This window comes from Lynx canadensis, chromosome B2 (genome assembly GCF_007474595.2).
Source record: "Lynx canadensis isolate LIC74 chromosome B2, mLynCan4.pri.v2, whole genome shotgun sequence".
Taxonomy (NCBI): Eukaryota; Metazoa; Chordata; class Mammalia; order Carnivora; family Felidae; genus Lynx; species Lynx canadensis.
Window position 1 is genome coordinate 5,026,553 of NC_044307.1, and position 17,594 is coordinate 5,044,146.

A 17,594-nucleotide genomic window follows, 5' to 3' on the forward strand; every position below is an offset into this window, starting at 1 on the left:
GTCAATTTCCCTATCTCAGCCCCGTAGCCCCGGAATCCACTATTTTCTCCAAGGAGCCCAGGTTCCTTTTAGAGGGAAATCTCGGAAATCGAGAACTGGGTGCCCTGTGTGCTTACTGCTCCGGGGAAGTCTGCTCTGTTGAGCACAGATCAAGCACGTATTCCTAAACAAGCAAAGAATACTCAGCCTTTAACTGCTGATAGTGTTTCCAAATTTATTTAAAGTTGCTTCCTTTCTTTTTGATGTTTAGTTAATGAAATGTTCAGAAGACCCCATGATGCAAAAATGAAATACTAAGAATGCCACGTTCAACAGAACTTGAGAAATGGACTAAGTGATTTGTGATTTAATCTTTCTGATCCCGTTTTGTGATCTGCATGGTTTTATTCTAGGTGCTAGAAAAGGGGTAATAGTATGTTTTTCTCCCCGCCCTTAGTACAAAATATGCCAGTCCTATGATAAATTCTTTTCCTTTTTTTTTATTTTTTTATTTTTTAAAGTTGAGAAGCTTTTTTTTTTTTTTTTTAATTTTTTTTCAACGTTTTTTATTTATTTTTGGGACAGAGAGAGACAGAGCATGAACAGGGGAGGGGCAGAGAGAGAGGGAGACACAGAATCGGAAACAGGCTCCAGGCTCTGAGCCGTCAGCCCAGAGCCCGACGCGGGGCTCGAACTCACCGACGGCGAGATCGTGACCTGGCTGAAGTCGGACGCTTAACCGACTGCGCCACCCAGGCGCCCCCCTTTTCCTTTTTTTTTAAAGTTTATTTTGAGAGAGTCGGGGGAAGGGTAGAGGTGGGGGGGAGTGGGGGGAGACAGGGGCAGAGAATCCCAAGCAGGCTCTGCACCATCAGTTTAAAGCCCAAAGCAGGGCTCAAACTCAAGAACCACGAGATCCTGACCTGAGCCGAAATCAAGAGTTGGACGCTCGACTGAGTCACCCAGGCACCTCAATAAATTCTCCATCAGAGAAAAATAGCACATCCATCGGACTATTTCCTATGTCACTAATGTGCTTTGCCTCAGACTTCATTGAGGACTATTTTAGGCTATACGGCTCAATCTATTTTATTTTCCAATATGAGCTATGTTTCATTAATTTTGAAGTTCCATAATCTTGAAATTGGGTTTTAAAAAAATGTAGCAGTTGTTTTAAGAGCTGAGAAGGACATAAATTCACAGATTAAGCATTTATATTTCCCTAAGTGCTTAAAATAGCTTAGTATTGGACTTTAGTTTAAAAGTAATCTCATTTCGGGATGCCTGGGTGGCTCAGTCAGTTGAGTGTCCAACTTCAGCTCAGGTCACGATGTCGCAGTCTGTGAGTTCAAGCCCCGTGCCAGGCTTTGTGCTAACAGCTCAGAGCCTGGAGCCTGCTTTGGATTCTGTGTCTCCCTCTCTCTCTGCCCCTCCCCCACTCATGCTCTGTCTCTCTCAAAAATGAATAAACATTAAAAAAAAAAAGTAATCTCATTTCAAAATGTCCTTGCTAGCTTCTTTGCTTTACCTAAGTTTTCAGAGACCCTTTCAGCTAAGAATGTTTTCACCCAATTATCATACATAGATTACAGACTGAAGAGGTTTAAGATGAAAAGCATCTTGGGGCGCCTGGGTGGCGCAGTCGGTTAAGCGTCCGACTTCAGCCAGGTCACGATCTCGCGGTCCGTGAGTTCGAGCCCCGCGTCAGGCTCTGGGCTGATGGCTCAGAGCCTGGAGCCTGTTTCCGATTCTGTGTCTCCCTCTCTCTCTGCCCCTCCCCCGTTCATGCTCTGTCTCTCTCTGTCCCAAAAATAAAAATAAAACGTTGAAAAAAAAAAAAATTTAAAAAAAGATAAAAAGCATCTCACTCAGTGTCATTTTCTCCAAAGAAAAGATTTCTTCACCACTTCTGGTTGTGCTAATTTATTTTGAAAATTACATCTGTTCAAGTCAAATTTACACTTGGTGTTCGCTGTTGGATTTCTTTAGTTCTGGTTTCCCAGGTGTTTTGTGTGTCTGCCTTGTGCTATTAATTTTCCCGTGGCCTTCTTCGTCACATCCACGGAGGTAAATGCAAGTGTTTTTCCTTCCTTCAGAACATGGGCTGTTATCACTATATCTTCTCCTATTTTAGCCGGTGCCATGTACCTTGAAGGGAAACAAATATAGTTAACAGCAAATAATTTTTTATTAAAATTCTGTATTTATTGGGGCGCCTGGGTGGCTCAGTGGGTTAAGCATCTGACTTCGGCTCAGGTAGTGATCTTGCGGTCCGTGGGTTCGAGCCCCGCGTCAGGCTCTGTGCTGACAGCTGAGCCTGGAGCCTGTTTCAGATTCTGTGTCTCCCTCTTTCTCTGACCCTCCCCTGTTCATGCTCTGTCTCAAAAATAAATGTTAAAACAAAATTTTTTTTAATAAAAAATTCTGTATTTTTGAAAGAGCAAACGCAGGCACATGAGCAGGGGAGGGGCAGAGAGGGGCGCGGAGGATCCGAGGTGGGCTCTGCTCTGACAGCAGAACTCACAGACTGAGATCGTGACCTGAGCTGAAGCTGGAAGCTCAACCAACTGAGCCACTCAGGCGCACCTGAACATTTTTTAAAACGGGAAGTTGTGTGCGTCCCTTAGATGTTGCTTATTTTCTTTCTACAAGAGTTTAAGAATGGTATCCGTAAGCTTTCTGTCCTATCAGATTTGAATGGTTGGTCTTGACCAAGTTCATCTTCCCCATTTCATATCCCCACAAGTTTCTTTTCCCATAAATATGAGAAGCGCCCCCCCCCCCTTTCTTCAAGTTTCCTCTTTCATCTTTATTTGGGAACATCCTGGGTGAAGTGTTCCTGGTGTCTGTCTACACAGTAGGTTCCCCCTTACCTGCAGTTTGACTTTCCATAGCTTGGGTGACCTGTGGTCCATAAAGCATTCGATGATCCTCCTGATCTGTCAGAAGGTCAACAGTGGCCTAACGCTGCGTCCCTGCCTACGTCTTTCCCTCACTGCGTCTGCTGCTCTGGGTGTCTCATCCTCTCCCATCCTCACTAGAATGGTGAGTACAGTACAAGAAGGTAGTTTGAGAGACCACGTTCACATAATATATCACGCTTGTTCTATATTATTGTTATCCTTGTTAATCTTACTGTGCGTAGTTTATAAGTAAATTTTATCACACGTATGTATGTATAGGGTTCGGTACCACCTGTGGATTCAGGCACCCACTGGGGGTCTTGGAACATATCCCCATGGGTAAGAGGGGTCTACTCTATCTTCTATCAATATTCAGAATTCACTCAACTGCACTTGAGTAAATTCTGCACTTTACGGCACTTGAAACGATCTAAGGTGAGAACTATAAGGAATTAATTAATGCGAGCTCCTTAGAATGCTGGTGATGAGCCGTATACATTCATAAGTTGTTGTTTATGAAAAATCGACAGTAAACCTTCGAGACTCTTTCTGCTCAGGTGGGTCAGTTTTTGAAGCTCCGGCAGTTCTTGATGGAAGCTGTCTGACTTACTAAAGACTCTTTAGGCTGACGATAGCAGCAGTAGGATCTCACAAGATCCCGAGGTGCCAGGTTTGGGCATCCGTGCTCTGGGCAGAGGCACCCAAGGCCAAGTAGCATCATCAGCGGGTCCCACCCCCACTCACAGAGTAAGGTAAGGACCGCCCAGTCTGCTCGGCAGTACAATGAACGGAAACTGTTCTTTCCGTGGATCTTAATTTCAAGATCGTTTGCCCTTGTCCTGTGACCTGTGAATGGCACCCTCCATTTATTTCCACAGTAGATGCGGGCTGAATTTTCTGAAGTGAGCCTATTAAAAGATTTAGATTGTCTACAAATCTGATAACGTTATTTCCACTGCCCTCATGTTGCATAACATTGGCTTTCGGGTGCCCCCAGTAAAAATCATTCTTCCGTTGTGTAGGTGGAAAAAGCAGTCATACTGAAACAAACCCCACCACGCCCTGCATTCTAGTGACCGGACTGGCACCAGTACTGGTTAAAACTGGAACTAGATCTTTTACATTTGGAAACATCTGACCCCTGCAGGCATTTTCACCAGAGTGAGTGACAGCCTGACATCTGGGGTGCTGCTTCCTGACCACAGAGTTTATACCCATGGAGCCTGGTGGCAGCTGCAGGGAGAGATACAGGATTGCAAAACTGGCCATTTTGTGTTCACTCTGTTATAAGGCAATGGCGATGGATGCTTTATGAAGGTTTATCCAACTCTGACTTTTATTCAGGCTTTTCTCTATATGCACTCAATACAACCCTCCTAAGACCTTTGTACAGGTGGCACTTTTCAGGACTTTGTGCAATGGTTACAAGCCGGGAGTTTTTTTCCCAACCAGTATACATAACAGAAGCCAAATGTTTGCTTCTTTGAATGTTTAGGTCATTACCCCTTTCCTCCGGATACATACATACTGCATTTGGAAATCAGTTGCTCCAATTCTAGATTCTAAGGCTCTGGGATATTCTGGGCACATCTATACTTGCCCTTAAGCATGATCAGCTCGGGGCACCTCTAGTTTTATTCATGTTACAATTGTACGTAGTCTCATTGTTTGAAATGAGTTTTCACATTATAAAAAGGTATTTGTAGTACAGTTTGGATACATACGTTATGTTCATATCGACACTGACTCCTGGTGCTCCCCTTTCTGTGGCTACCAGAGCCAATGTTGATACGTTATCCACTAAGGTGGCTATCATGCCACCATGCAGAGTGCCGTACTTATTGGTATGGTCGTCTTCTACTCTCATTTCACAAATCAGTTTCCCAGGGGTAGCAGAGACCAGAGTCATCTAAGTGTAAAAGAAAAAAAGAAGTTTGAACATGCTTTGGTATTAGGAAAGCCCAAACAGCCCATCAAGAATTATCGTCCGATTAAACTGAGTCACCCCAGGGCCTCGTGACTGGCTCAGTCGGTGGAACGTGCGACTCTTGATCTCGGGGTTGTAAGTTTGAGCCCCACACTGGGTGTAGAGATTACTTAAAATCTTAAACTAAGTCACCCCAAAACAGTTGGGCAGAAATTCAAATAAGTTGCCAATCTCTCTCTGATAGAAATTACCCCAAATATAAATTTTAACGTTTGCTTATTTTTGAGAGAGAGAGAGAGAGAGGCAGAGCATGAGCAGGGGAGAGGCAGAGAAAGAGAGGGAGACACAGACAGAACCTGAAGCAGGCTCCAGGCTCTGAGCTGTCAGCACAAAGCCCGACGTGGGGCTCGAATCCACAAAACATAAGATGACCTGAGCTGAAATCAGAGACGCTTAACTGACTGGGCCACCCAGGTGCCCGTCATATATAAATTATTTTTAAAGAAAAAGGAATATTTAGGGAAAAGACAGTTTTTGTTAATCTTCACTGCAGAAATCAAATATTCTAAGCTTTCCAGCCTTATGTATTACAACCTGACATCTCAATGTCTCCATAGAATTTTAGACCAAGAAAGCTAGCTGGTCCCTGTGATCTGTTAACCCATGATAGGTTTCATTTGGACGTTCCCTAGTTTTTGCAGAGAGTAATTTTTATAATGACTTTGTAATGAATAGTTTAAAATAATTTGAATAGACTGGAAGAAATTTAGTAATTCAGTGAGTGTCTAGAATTCACAAACTTATACCATAAACCCATTTTAATATACAAAGTTTCACAGAATCCAGAAGTTAAACTGCTTTTAAGATCCTGCCCCATTTATGGTATTATAAAGAAAAATAAGTACATAAAAGATAAAAAGGGAAATAATAAATTACAATTTTTATATCAAAATCTTTAAAAAGGAAAGTTTTGGGGACCCTGGGGTGGCTCAGTTGGTTGAGCATCTGGCTTCAGCCCAGGTCATGATCTCATGGTTTGTGAGTTAAGCCCCATATGGGGCTCTCTACTGTCAGCACAGAGCCTGCTTTGGATCCTCTGTCCCCTGCCCTCCCCTCCCACTCTGCCCACTGCCCACTCTCTGCCCACTGCTCCCCCCCCACACTCACGTGCATGCTCTCAAAAAATTAAAAAAAAAAAAAAGGCTTTCGGAAAAATAATAGAAATATGTTTTTTATATCCTACTTAAATTACTAGGAAAAACGTCATAGCGTAAGATTGAGAAATTGGAACTGAGCTGTGAATGGGATGTGCTACATTTAGCAATGGTCATTTTTGCTGTTGCTAGAGGTGTTCAGGCAGAATACAGATGAGTATTTGGTGTATCTGTTGTATTTGGGGGTGTGGGGTGTCTCGAGCATTAAACGATTAGGTTCTAGATAACCGCTATCTTAACTGAGCATTTTCCTATGCTAGGCTCTGTGGCAAACACTTAAATACTATGTAATAAGGAAGGGGTAGTTTCCACTGCTCCTTTAAGTAGGTAACTGAAGTTCATGGTGGTTTGTTGTTGGGGTCACCCGTGATGGGACAGACCTGAAATTTAGATCTAGGTCTGTCTATCTTCAAGTCTCCCTAGACACTATAATGTCTCTGGATTTGCAGTGGCCTTTAACAGCTCCCGCCAGGAAGACGCTTTGGAGTTTCACAAACCACAACTTTAGTGATTTTGCTGTTGTTTTTCCCCTGGAGAACTAGGCCCTGAGGTAAAACAAACACAGCCACACAATATAAACCATCCTAAACAATATCATGTCATGTTTTGCATAACAGGTAAGTCAATGGCAAATAATGTTAGACAGGATCAAGTCTATCCACACGATAAATGATGTAGCCACAAGATGTCCTCGTAAACTACACATGGAACAGGACCAACGTGTAAACTGCCCTCATTCGGGCATTTACACGAGTATGTTCAGCACTGACAACGTAAAGACAAATGAAATCAAATCCCTCCTCGTAAGGGGTTCGCAACCTAAAGGAAGAGACCCGTACGCAGACCACTGCAGTGGGAGGGTTCCTGGAGAAGAGAGTACTGGTTGCTTGAAGGGCACCTAACTTTAATGGAGTATGTTTTTAGAGAACAGACATTAGGAAAGGCCTCCTGAGGGACAGGGAGGAGTGAGCCAAGTGAAGATGGGGAACAAGCCAGACAGTTCAGGGAAGAGAACTGAAGGCAGTTGGGTGCCGTGTTGAGTAGAAATCAGTTAGAGATTATCTGACTTCGGCGGGGGTGACAGGAGGCCATGCAAATGTCAGCTTGACTTTCTACTGCAGAATACAGTTTTTGACTGTTTTTCTTTCCCCCAACTTGAAAGGCCAAAGGACACAGTGGTACACACGAGTGGTTTAAAATACACATTGGAGTAGAGAGAATTTTGTTCCCGTCAGCCTGATCCTGCAAAAGAAATGCTTTTATGTGTCGCCCTCTGTCGTCTCCCTGGGTAAAATAAAGGAATTAAGCCACTGGAAGCTAACAAAGGCATCGATGTGGTGTCGGAGCCAGCCCCCAAAGCTAATCAATAGTCTTGTTGGGGACGAGGCCCACGGAGAGCTAACCTCTCTCTGATGAGGAAGGGGGGTATGAGGAGAATCCTGTTAAAAAAAGAGAGCATAAATGATCTTGGTCTCAGTCAAGATACGGGCTATAGGGGACACGCTTGTTTGTTTGGTTATTAACTACGGCTAACTTTGGGTTCGAGACCACACTCCGCGACGCTGCACGCATTGTTTCCACCCGCACCCAGATCTCTGAAGTGGGTCCTGTTGTTTTCATCGGCCTCCCACATCTCAGGTTTAACTCCTCTGCAGAATCACCTCCCTTCACGGCTCACCTGGACTGCTGCGGGCAACCGGGTCCTGATGCGTCGGGTGTCACGCGGAAGGATAGCTGCCACGCCTGTTACGATGCAGCGGGGCCGAAACCAACAATGCTGAGAAGCACCCAGATACATTCCATTCTCTGGGCCACCGCGGTACGATGGCAAGAACCTTTATGGCTCAGCCCAGTCCAACACGTGGGCTCCTCGGTTTATAGGAAAAATTACGTATGTGTGCACACATACGATCACCTGTCCCTTTTCTGCACGGCCTGCAGCGGACTGCCTCTCCTTGGTTCCTCACGTGTTCACACGAGTTCCCATGGCTCCTGCCGCCACGGCACCCTCCTTCCTCACCCCGCACACCCAGGCTCCGAGTCCATCGCCGATAACCGTCTCCCCGTTCCTCCCTTACCTTTCCAGGAAAGACAGTGAGAAGGAATGCCTGATAATCAGCACGAAGGAGATGGCCCCCAACAGGAAGCTCCGTGCGGACCCCAGAGTTCTCCTTAGGCCTTGACGTTTCCGGTCATCCTGGTCCTGGTCCCGGTCCACAGTCATCACTGTGACTGCTGGTGATCGCTGTGCCGCTCACCACCCTGCCTCTGCTAATGAATGAAGACGTGTGTGTTCTCTGGCTCAGTGAGGGTGTCTGCCACGGGCCTAAAGGAGCGTGGCACGTGGCCTGAGAAAAGCCGTGTATGTAACCACGCGAGTCAGCCACGGAAGGACGCCGAATACGAAAGACCGCGCTTAACACACAAAAGCACCGAGAACCGAGGAGGTCAGTGAATGAGAAGTTTATGTATTTGTGAAAGAGGTTGTCTTCAAGCAAGTTGTCCTGATGACAGACATTGCTGATTTCGTATGTGACGCAGTGCAGATACCAGAAGGAAGTGTCTGAGGACAACGTATAAATGGACCTTCATAAAAGCAGGAAAGGAGGGAAGAGCAAGAAGGCGGGAGGCACAGCGGCAAACAGGCCAGTTCCGGTAAGGGCCCCTAAGAGGGCATATGCTACAGAAGTACTGTGGCTCAACCACGTGCTGTAGCCGCCCAGCACTTGGGTTTTATAATGTGTGTCTTAGCGGTTTAATCGCACGGGTGGCTTTAGATCAATAGGCAAGAGCATCAGCTCTGGAGCCAGGCTGAGGCAAGATCCTTAACTGTGGTCAAGAGCAGGGTAACATTCAAATTAAGCAATTGGAACACGGCCCTGCATGTCATGGGGGATCGAGACATTTCAGTTCTCATCCTTGGTAAAGTTGGGACCCGAACACAATTGTGAAACCCCAAGTTGGTTTGTATAGTTTCACATGGATTTTTCTTAAAATCGCCCGATTGGAACTTAGAATTTTCCAATTACTAAACTCATTCACTGAATGACCTCATGACTAAATTCAGTGGATATTTTTCAGGCCTTTGTTTACCTGACCACTCAGCATGTCGAGACATCCAAACCTTTTCCTGGCCTTTCCTGAACTCCCACATCCACCTTCTCCTGGGTTTCCTCCTCCTCCTCTGTGGAGTGCCACAGTCCCTTTGCTGGCTCTTACTCTGCACCGCCCACCCGAGTCTTAGGGTCATCTTATCATCCGGCCTCATGAGACCACCAAAGGCCACACTGGCTTTCAGGTTCCCTCAGAAGGTTAGAGGACAGGTTCTCTAAAGTTAGGCACTAATAGAGTTAATGGCATGGGCTTTGGGGCAGATACGTGGGTTAAGATCCCAATTACTAGCCGTAAGGGCTTAGAAAAGGTAAGCTTCGACTTTCTCATGTATAAAATGGGGATGACAGTCACAGCATTGCCAGGAGGATCAAATAAAATTTGTAGGTAAACCAGTCAGGCTCAGAGTACTCAAAACGCCTGTTATATTACTGAAGAGGACTCCGGCCTGCTGCTTTTCTTCCTGCAGTTAGGACTTAAACTCTGCTTCATTTCAGGGGCTTGAACAAACTGAATACCAGGTGCCTTTCTGAAGGTGAATATGATCCCGTGAGATCCCGTGTCTTATATGCTGCAGTTGGGCTCCTTCCTGAGCAGATCCTGTGTACGTATCTGTAGAAGTACCCGCCCTCCGCCATGGGCAATCTCAGCTGGATAAAGTCTTTGCAGGGCAAACAGCCTACTGTGTGCAGCTGCCCCCAGCCCCAGAGTCCTCTCTCCTCTCTCTCTCCTGTCTCACTATCCATCAGCAAAATCCAAACTACCCATTGATGCCAAATCCTTTTCCCCTACCGTATCAGTAACTCTTGACTTGAGCCCACAAGTCCTGTCTGCTCGACCTTCAGAGGGGCCAGAATTCACCACTCCTCACCCTCTGCTCTGGTCCAAGCCACCACCTCTGCCCAGTTCTTACAGCTGTCCCCAGGCTCACCTTCCTGCCTCTGCCCTTGCCTGCCTTATGTCTGCTCTCTCACTACCAACAAGAACGCTCTTTTCAAAATTCTGTCCCTCTTTCGTTCAAGCCCTTCAAGGTGACAGCCACCTACTAAGCCATCCGATATCTCCTCTCCACCTTGTCCGCTTGGGATTCCTCCCGAAATACCGCAAACACAGTGTTTTAAGTCTCTGAGCTTTTACGTTTGCTTTTCTGCCGGGAACACTCTTCCCCTTTGAGTGTCCATAACCTGCTCAGGTCTTTACTAAAGTGCCGCTATTTCGGCGACATCTTCCCAGATGAGAGGAGTTAAAACTGAACTCTCCATAACAGAACCCCACAGGAATACACGTTGTAGGGAAAAAATATTTAAGCCTTCCTGTCCCAATACTCTTTATCATTGGTCCCTGCTTTATATTTTTTTATAGCACTTACCACCATCTAACATACTATATATTTGACTGACTTATTCTGTTTAGTGTTGAATTGACCACACTAAAATGTATGTTCCATACGTGGGAGGATATTTTCATCAGTTTTCTTCATCTCTATATTCCTGGTGACTTGAATGGTGCCTGGCACGTAGTAGGCATGCAAGTGTTTGTTGAGTGAGTGAATACATTAGAATCTGAAGGCCAACTACAGGAGCATTCTCTAACAGTATGCCCAACATTTACTGGCACAGCAACCGACTGAACAGACTATCGGGAATATCTTCCGTGTGCCAGGCGGTCACCTTCCACTAGGCACTGACAAATGCTTATTAAGCATCTACTAGGGGTTTGCTCCCAAAGAGTGCTCTTGACGTGGGGAGGCAAGACAGAAAAATAGGTATTTTCACTAATATACAGTAAGTCTGATAATAACAGTTAGCCAAGGTATTCAGCAGGGTCAGACAAAGACAGTTGGGGATGCCAAGGAAAGCTTTTCAAGGACAGAGGTGGTTGCCACTTGAAAAAGACTTTGAAGAGTAGAAATGGGGGGCCGACTGGCTCAAGGGCAGAGGATCCAAAAATAAGATGTTGTCCTAGTCCTTGGAGAGATAACTAGTAGAGGATGTAAGAGAGGGCCAAAAATACAAAAGTTAGCAAGTGAGTGCCATGGGAGGCAAACAAAGCCCAAGGGAACAGCTAAGAGGAATTTAACAAAATATTCGCGTAAGAGTTGACCAGATGAAGTGACATTCTACTCTTGTTCATTGGAGTGGTGACAATGGTGACAGACATGCTTGTGAAGAAACATAAACCATCACTATTGTTTCTCAATGGCTGGTAAATGGCAGGCTTTATTGAATTCTTCTAGAATACCTATAAAGGTGGATTCTGTGAAGCCTCTATGGTATATTAATCACATTGGTAAGATTTCTCTCATATACAGGTTCTCTGCTGCCTTGAATCTGGAAAAGAGGGGGTAATAGAGAAGGACCTCGACACATTGAGGACTGCGGCAGGGTCTATACATGTCTTCAGATCTCCTCTCAAGGGGAAAAACACAGACTTGTGTAGAATTTTTGCAGGTGATCTACTTTAGAATCTAGTACCTGAGGACAGGTAGGAAGCCCTGCAGGAATGGAAATATGGTGAGCCAGGCCCAGCCAACAGTGGACTTGTCCTAGGACAGCACCACAAATCAAACAGCAATAAAGAAGTTTAAGTCATCTCTGTTCCCTCTGTATTCTGTATTCCAGAAATTCCTGCAATTCTCAGGGTGGTTGAATAAAAATTAGGCTACTTTTTTTTTTTTAAGTGTTCTGTGCTGCATTTCAAAAATGCATATATTTAGTTTTTATCAAAGCTCTCAGATACCTTTCTGAGGTCTTCAGGAACTGGAGGACTTGAATAAAAGGACTACTTGGACAAGTGGTAGAACATTTCAGCAGCATCTCATTTCCAGGTGTATGTGGAGCCACTAAACCTTGACTGTCTTCCACGCACAGACGTGTATAATCATTTCCCTTGAATTGGTCCTCCATTCACCCACCACTGCTACAGTTCTTAATTTCACAAAATATGTAGAGTTGCTCTGAACTGATGCCAAATCCCTTTTCCCTATGGTATCAGTAACTCTTGACTTGAGCCCATGATTTCACTAATTGTATCTTGACTCCTTAAATTCTATCTCTGAGCCATCTAAATTGCCACGTTCCTCCTCTTTATTAGATTTTTAACTGCAACGATCATTTCATACGAATAAACAGTGTAGAGATGCATTTTCCTACCTCCCACCCCTTCAGTGCCATGTATCCTGCAATATCATTCTCTAGACTTTTTCAAACATATATGCACATAGAAGGCTTTTTTCCTTTCTTTATATAAAATTACAAAGGCGGGATCACATGATACGCATTACTTTGCAACTTTCATTTTTCTCTTCCTGGTAGGATAGTCATGCTTGTAGCTCATATCACAGAAATCTTCTTTAATTGCTTTGTGGGATTCCCTAGTATTTGACTATATTAGATTTATTAAAGTATTGCTTGATATATGTTCTTTGAATATTTTTTACCATTACAAACAAAGATGCTTTTATTTGCGGAAGATAGATTACCAGAATTAGGTAGCTGGGTAAAAAGGTTATGTAAATTTTTAACCAATCTGCCAGATCACTTTTCAAAACCACTGAGTAAGAGTGCCTCATTCCCGAATTCATCCTCAGGAATGCATATTATTCCTCGTAATTGCTCTTTTTACAATATGATGGGCAAAATAACACAGTGTCTCATGGTTTAAGTTTGCCATTAGCTAGGTTATGGGTGCTGCTGAACAATCCTTCATGCTTACTCGCTGACTACTTTTCTTAATTCTTTTCCAGATAGTTGTATTTTGACTTATTTATTTATTCTTTTTTTAAATTTACATCCAAGTGAGTTACCATATAGTGCAACAATGACTTCAGGAGTAGATTCCTTAATGCTCTTTTTTTTTTAAAGGAGGTTCTACACCCAGCCAGGAACCCAACATCAGGTTTGAACCCATGACACCGAGATCAAGAGTCAGATGCTTAACCAACTGAGCTAGCCACTCAGGTGCCCTGGATTTCGACATTTATTGTATCTCTTGCCATAAAGAGTTTAAATTAGTGAAATGCACAGTGCCAGACACATAGTAAATGCTATTATTGTAAATAAATATAACAATTTCTAATTTTATAAAGTCATACGCATCATTTAATGACATGCTCCTATGATAAGAAGTCATTTTTTAAAATGTGCCTTTTTTACATAGAGCTATAAGGGATTTCTTTCACCAGTTCCCCTATGGTTAGACATTTAGGTCGATGATGGTTAATGGTTGCACAACAATATGAATGCAATACTGAATTGTACACTTTAAAGTGGCTAAGATGACAAATTTTACATCATGTATATTTTGCTGCAATTTTTTTTTAAAAAGGGGAGGATATGGGGCACCTGGGTGGCTCAGTCGGTTGAGCATCGACTTCAGCTGGGGTCATGATCTCGTGGTTGGTGAGTTCAAGCCCCGACCAGGCTCATCCCTGTCAAGCATAGAGCCCACTTCAGATCCTTGGTCCTCCTCACTCTCTGCCCCTCCCCTGCTTGTGCTCTCTTGTCAAAAATAAACATTAAAATAAATACAATGAAAAAAGTGGGGGGATCCACCATCAATGTTTCCTGAACTTTTTTATTCACGGGACTCTTTTTTCTCAGGGAACGGTTGATGGGACTGGTACTTCCCTAGATCCCACTTTTCTCCTCTCCTGGATGATAAACTCCTAGAAGGCAAGGAACTGTGGTTGGTATTTCTTCATCATCTCACAGTACTCGGTTTGTCGACTGATTTTAAAGTGATCTTATAGCAAGAGCAGGACTTTCAGTGTTGGTTCTTCTCTATCAGTATTTTACAAAAGATAGGTTTTGTGGGTATCTATAAACATCAATAAACCAGAGGTGGGTTTTTTTGTTTTTAGAACAGGCTAAAATAAAGAAGCTCCAATGTAAGATCTCGTGCACAAGGTTGACATCTGTACCAGGACTGATAGGAAGGTGCCTTCTTCAATAGGTCATTTTGGGAAGAACAGAAAGTCACCATCCTTTAGCAGATTCTATATGCTGGGGTACAATATCTGTCCAAAAACCAAAACTCCCCTTGGCATATTATCAGCCAAATTTTCAAGTGTTCTTCTATTTAATTCATTGGCTTTTTAAAAAATCATTAAAAGAATCAAAGGTTAGGACAGAATTTTCTTACCATATAATCAAGAAAAAAAAAAACGCAACTCTCTTTGGATGAGGTGTTTCTCTTTCTTGGGGTGGTTAGCTAATCTGGTAGAACCCAGGGCTTCTGTTTTTCATGCTTATTTATAAATGATTCCTATGGAACACCTGTGGGGCCACTGTGGGAACGGGGCAAGGGGCAGACGGAGAGCACTGATACTGCACCACTGCTTCTCACGCTTGTTAATATTAAGAAACATCATCCCTCTTCATCTTTGCAAAAGCAGTGAAGTAAGCACACAGGTGTGTCTGAAAGATCATATGCATCCTTACTCCAATTTAGTTTTAACAAGGCGTTTGCATTAAATGCTTAGAATGAGCATCCTTGCCTTGAAAAATCTCTGGTGTCATATTTAACCAAAGGGACAACTATTTGACATAAAATACTTTTGTCAGCCAAGGTCCAGGGACGCAACAGAAAACACACTGGTTATTTTAACAAAGAGAATATAAATAATTGTTAGTAGAGACTTAGAGACAGACCACATTCTGTCTCATACCAAGACATGTGGAAGTCTGATCTGAACAACTGGTTCAAAGTTCAGTGCAAACTTGGAACGAGAGAGTAGCAATTTATCTAGTTTTAACCCAGCACAAAGTGAGTGATTAAAAAGGTTTTTCGACATCAGCACTATTGACATTTGGACTGGGGGATTTTTTTTTTAATGTTAATTATTTGAGGGGGAGAGAGAGAGAGAGAGAGAGAGAGAGACGGAGCATGAGCAGGGGAAGGGCAGAGAGAGAGGGAGACCCAGAATCCAAAACAGGCTCCAGGCTCTGAGCTGTCAGCACAGAGCCCAACACGGGGCTCCAACTCACAAACCGTGAGAAGCCTGACGCTTAACCTACTGAGCCACCCAGGCGCCCCCTGCATAAATATATATTTTAGCCCTAGCAACTCTGCCCACACAAAACAAACAACCACAAATCCTATTTTAGATCAAATTAATACAGAGCACCTACAATGGTATTGACCTGTGCAGTTAGTATCACAGTCACTATCCACAACTCCATATTGAGCACTTGAGACATCATCAGTATGAATTGAGATGTGCTCTGAGTGTAAAATTCACACCGGACTTCAAAGATGAAGTCCCCCCAAAACAATACTCTTTTGTATTGATAACATACTAAAACACTATCTTGGATATAATGAGTTGCTTAAAATATATTACTAAAATTAATGTTACTTATTTCTTTTTGTTTTATAATTTTATACATATAAAATTATGCATGTGGCTTGCACTTGTATCTTGCACTGTATCTCTGTTGGACAGTGCTGGGTCTAGAATAATTGGTATCACTACCCAACTTTAAACTGCAACATCTGAGAAACTCTATACATCTGGTTGAACAGGCATATCTTCTTGGAAGGCAAGTTACCACCAGTGCCGACTCAGGCAGGCACACACGAAGTTTAAGAGAATTTTAACCAGACACTCAAAGGCAAATCCAACCCATGACAAGATTATCATGAGAGGACACACATCCAAAAGGTTAACAATGAAAATGGCTCCAGAATTTTTAAGGAATTCAAACTTCCCCCCGAGTCCAATACTTTTTTCTTTGCATAAGAGATCTCTCAAAGGGTTAATTGTAAAGTCGTGTATTGTGTTTGTTATTTTATCGTGTTTGCTATTTGAAAACATTAAATACATTTGCCTAAGTATTATTTCCTATGTTTTTCACAAAAGCCCTTACAGATAATTAGGGAAAGTTATTTACATGTTGAACATACAGCCCAGGTGTTGTTTCCAGGAGGAAGACCTTGGTCTAATGCACCACATTCTTCCAATGAATGCAGTTGGTCTGTGTTTAAACTCCACTTTTAAGTGACCTATTTCCAAATGTCCCCAAACTCTTTGCTAATCAGAAGGAAAACAGGCATGCGTGCTTTAAAATATTCAGAAAAAAACCTAAAAGTTCTTAGGTTGTTAAATGTCTTGCAAATCTGACATAACCAAGGGCTTCTGTTATTCATGCTTATTTATAAATGACTCCTGTGGAACAGGATTTCTACACAGACCTCGAGAACTAGGAATCTGGGCTAGTCTGTTCATGTGGCAAAGGGGACAGGGGCTAGCCTAACTCTGTAGGGCCACTCCACCAGAACTTGTCCTTCCTCCCTGACTGCAAGTTTTTACTTTCAAACGCTCTAGGCTGCAAGTGCATGGTAAATATAGATTACTTTCCCCCCCAGAGCACTACAGGCATTTGTTTGTTCAAGGGTTGAACTTTAAAGTCCTTTCTAGCTCTGAAACCGAGCAACTGTGTCTCCAGAACAAGTGATAATCCTTCAAACAGTCCCCGACTTACGATGGTTTGACTTAGGATTTTTCAATTTTACGATGGCGTGAAAGCGATACACACTCAATAGAGACGACTTCGAATTTCGAGTTTCGATCTTTTCCCAGGCTAGCTACATGCATGCAGGACCATGCTCTCCTGACGCTAGGCAGTGGCAGGAAGCTCCCAGTCAGGCCCTCCATCAGGACGGTAAGCAACTATACTTAAAATTACTCTGTACCTATACAACCATTCCGTTTTTCACTTTCAGTACAGCGCTCAATAAACTACATAAGATATTCAACACTTCTCACAAAACAGGCTGTGTGTTAGACGGTTTTGCCCAACTGCAGGCTAAGAAGTGATCTGAGCAAATTTAAAATAGGCTAGGCTAAGTAAGCCATGTAGGCTAGGTATACTGAATGCACTTTGGACGTGCCATATTTTCAATTTACAATGGATTTATCTGGACGTAGCCCAATCGGAAATCAATGAAGACCTGTATTTATGTACATTTAGATGAAATAAACTATGCACTTGACCTAGCACATAATGGCTCTCCATAACAGTAGTAATCATCATTGCTGAATTAACCGGGGCGTCCAACAGAATCTAGCGAGAGCTACTAATTTTCGGCGCAACCCGCCCCAAGCATCGTACTTCCGTTAGAAGCCAAGGCTTTGACTCCAATACCTTTTCCAAAACTCTATCAAAATCGCGACCACTGCCCATCGTCTTCAACAGCTCCAGCAGGTGCTGTGTCAAGCGGTTCATCGTGGACCGTTCCTGCTTCTGGGCACCGCACAAGAATGAACCCTGCAAGAGCCGGGAGCCCCGATGTGTTCGCAAAACACCAAGGGCGAGCAGGGCGAAGAAATCTCCGTCTTCCCCGCCCACTGTGCGCTCCGGGCCCGGCGTCAGGGGCTCGCGCTCTGAGGTTCCGACCCCCGCTTGTGACCGCGCGCGCAAGCGCCGTTATATCCGCTCCCGCCCCTGCCACCGCCCG

The 17,594-nt window shown here is 43.7% G+C and overlaps 1 protein-coding gene across 1 annotated transcript; it reads right to left on the reverse strand.

Annotated features, from left to right (window-relative positions):
- Positions 1-1,828: 1,828 nt before the first annotated feature.
- ACOT13 (acyl-CoA thioesterase 13) lies at positions 1,829-17,537 on the reverse strand. The gene is made up of 3 exons (XM_030314726.1): positions 17,282-17,537; positions 4,607-4,791; positions 1,829-2,127 (listed from the first exon to the last, which is right to left on the reverse strand). The coding sequence occupies exons 1-3, from the start codon at positions 17,360-17,362 to the stop codon at positions 1,965-1,967; spliced, it is 429 nt and encodes a 142-aa protein (XP_030170586.1). The 5' UTR covers positions 17,363-17,537; the 3' UTR covers positions 1,829-1,964.
- Between the last annotated feature and the right edge of the window lie 57 nt (positions 17,538-17,594).

Excerpts from the sequence above, each read along its gene's own strand:
- ACOT13 (XM_030314726.1), bottom strand. The coding sequence starts at position 17,362 with ATGAACCGCTTGACACAGCACCTGCTGGAGCTGTTGAAGACGATGGGC. Across the intron at positions 4,792-17,281 it reads TTGATAGAGTTTTGGAAAAG|ATGACTCTGGTCTCTGCTAC; the intron begins GTATTGGAGTCA and ends TTTTACACTTAG. Across the intron at positions 2,128-4,606 it reads AGTGTCGATATGAACATAAC|GTACATGGCACCGGCTAAAA; the intron begins GTATGTATCCAA and ends TTTCCCTTCAAG.